Raw genomic sequence first — 1,656 nt, 5'->3', positions numbered from 1 at the left:
ACAACTATCTGGAAGTATTTTACATAAAAAATTTACTAAGTATTGCCCGGTTTGTAGTTGCAGTTAAAGAAAACACATGAAAAGGCACGATTTTTTTTAAATTCGAAAAAATGTAAATATTTCAAAAACGGTGACACTTTTACCTGAAAATTTTTTGTTTATCAGTGAGCTCACCCCCCCACCTACCTTGCCCTAAAGTTTGGCACGTTACTTCTGGGACACCCTGTATATATTTGATATATTTTATTTCCCCCTTTATTTTATCGCACAGATCCCGTCATGACTCTAATACCCGGCCAAGAAGTGAACGTCGGTTTTCTTATGGAAGAGCGTAAAAAACTCTTTGATATGGATCTCAATGGGCCACCTTTCGACGACCTACGCAGCTTCACCTTTGAGGGCAGCGGTATCATAGCCGAGTCGCTGAGCTCTTTGGCCTCAGGTGCGTACCGGCACACTCCGAACACCATCGCCACCACTTCTTTCATGCGCTGTAATTGTTGCTAATGTTGTTATTGTTACTAACAATAGAACAACATACTGTCTTACTCACTTGTAGTTTTATGTATTAACTTAAACCTCATTACAGGCACTGACGATGAGAATCAAGACTACAACTATCTGTCCGGTTGGGGACCGCAGTTTAATGCATTGACCGCAATGTATGTGCATCATGACCGAACAAAGCTGACGAGAAAAGTCACAACGAATGAAGCAGCCATAGCAGCAGCAACAGCCACCGCTGTGGCAGTGCAAGGCGGCGCAACAACAAATATTTTGGCAGTGGCGACGACGGCTGGTACCGGGGCAAGAACAACGGGGATGGGAAGGCTGGTTAAAACGGCGGCAGCGGTTATTCAAGAAGAGAATGAAGATGCTGAGGATGGAGGAAATGTGGCGTTATAAAATTGGAGAAATACGCGCAAAGTTGGTGAAAGGCGAAACAGGAAAAGGTCGATTTAAAGACCACGCGTGCATGGAGTCGGTCCAGGGTACTTGCTTAGTAACCTAGTAATAGTGCGAGTATGTCGGCTTGTAAGCGGACATGGTAATTAAAGTCAGTGTAAAGAAAATGCAACTTTAACGAATATTTTGGCGAATGGGTGATGGGGTATACTAGCGTCCATTAACTAGAGCAGGCCTAAAATACAAAATGTAAATCATAAAAAACGACGAAGACTAAACATTATGCAGAAAAGGTAGTCAGAAAATATCATATGCAGCTGAGCTGGGCTACCGCCAGGGTAGCCAACTCATTTTTGAGAATTCCGCGATTTCGACAAGGAAACTCCCCGATTTTGCCCGAAATTTTGTGAAATTCCCCACTCATAGATATCTCCTTATTTACAAAAAAATACACAAAAATTTAATGTATTTTGGTATATTGCTGGTCTTTCTGTTTATTTTATTTTGAAATGTAATTCATCTATGTATTCATAAACCAAACCAAACAATTATAAAGTTGGTTAACAAATAAATAATAAAAAATGTTTATATAATATATACGTACATACATATATGTACATATTTACGTATAGTGGTCGAAAAAATTTTAGTCGCATCAGTTATTTTTATTTCGTTATTTGATTTGAGTTATTTTTTTATAAAAATATAGTTCATTTTTTAACAAATAGCGAATAGATCCAAGTTTGAAAC

The 1,656-nt window shown here is 38.8% G+C and overlaps 1 protein-coding gene across 1 annotated transcript; it reads left to right on the top strand.

Annotated features, from left to right (window-relative positions):
• Window positions 1-271: 271 nt before the first annotated feature.
• On the top strand, window positions 272-1,369 carry LOC118749401 (putative neural-cadherin 2; the record flags this gene model as incomplete). The annotated part of the gene is given in 2 exon segments (XM_036484208.1): window positions 272-442; window positions 590-1,369. Coding segments are annotated over 2 exon segments (488 nt in total), but the record flags the coding sequence as incomplete, so codon positions are not given.
• Between the last annotated feature and the right edge of the window lie 287 nt (window positions 1,370-1,656).

The sequence above is a fragment of the Rhagoletis pomonella genome, unplaced genomic scaffold (genome assembly GCF_013731165.1).
Source record: "Rhagoletis pomonella isolate Grant_MI unplaced genomic scaffold, Rhpom_1.0 Rhpom_scaffold_00016, whole genome shotgun sequence".
In the NCBI taxonomy this organism is placed as follows: Eukaryota; Metazoa; Arthropoda; class Insecta; order Diptera; family Tephritidae; genus Rhagoletis; species Rhagoletis pomonella.
Note: the sequence above shows the minus strand (reverse complement) of the source record. Positions and strands in the feature narration are given on the sequence as shown.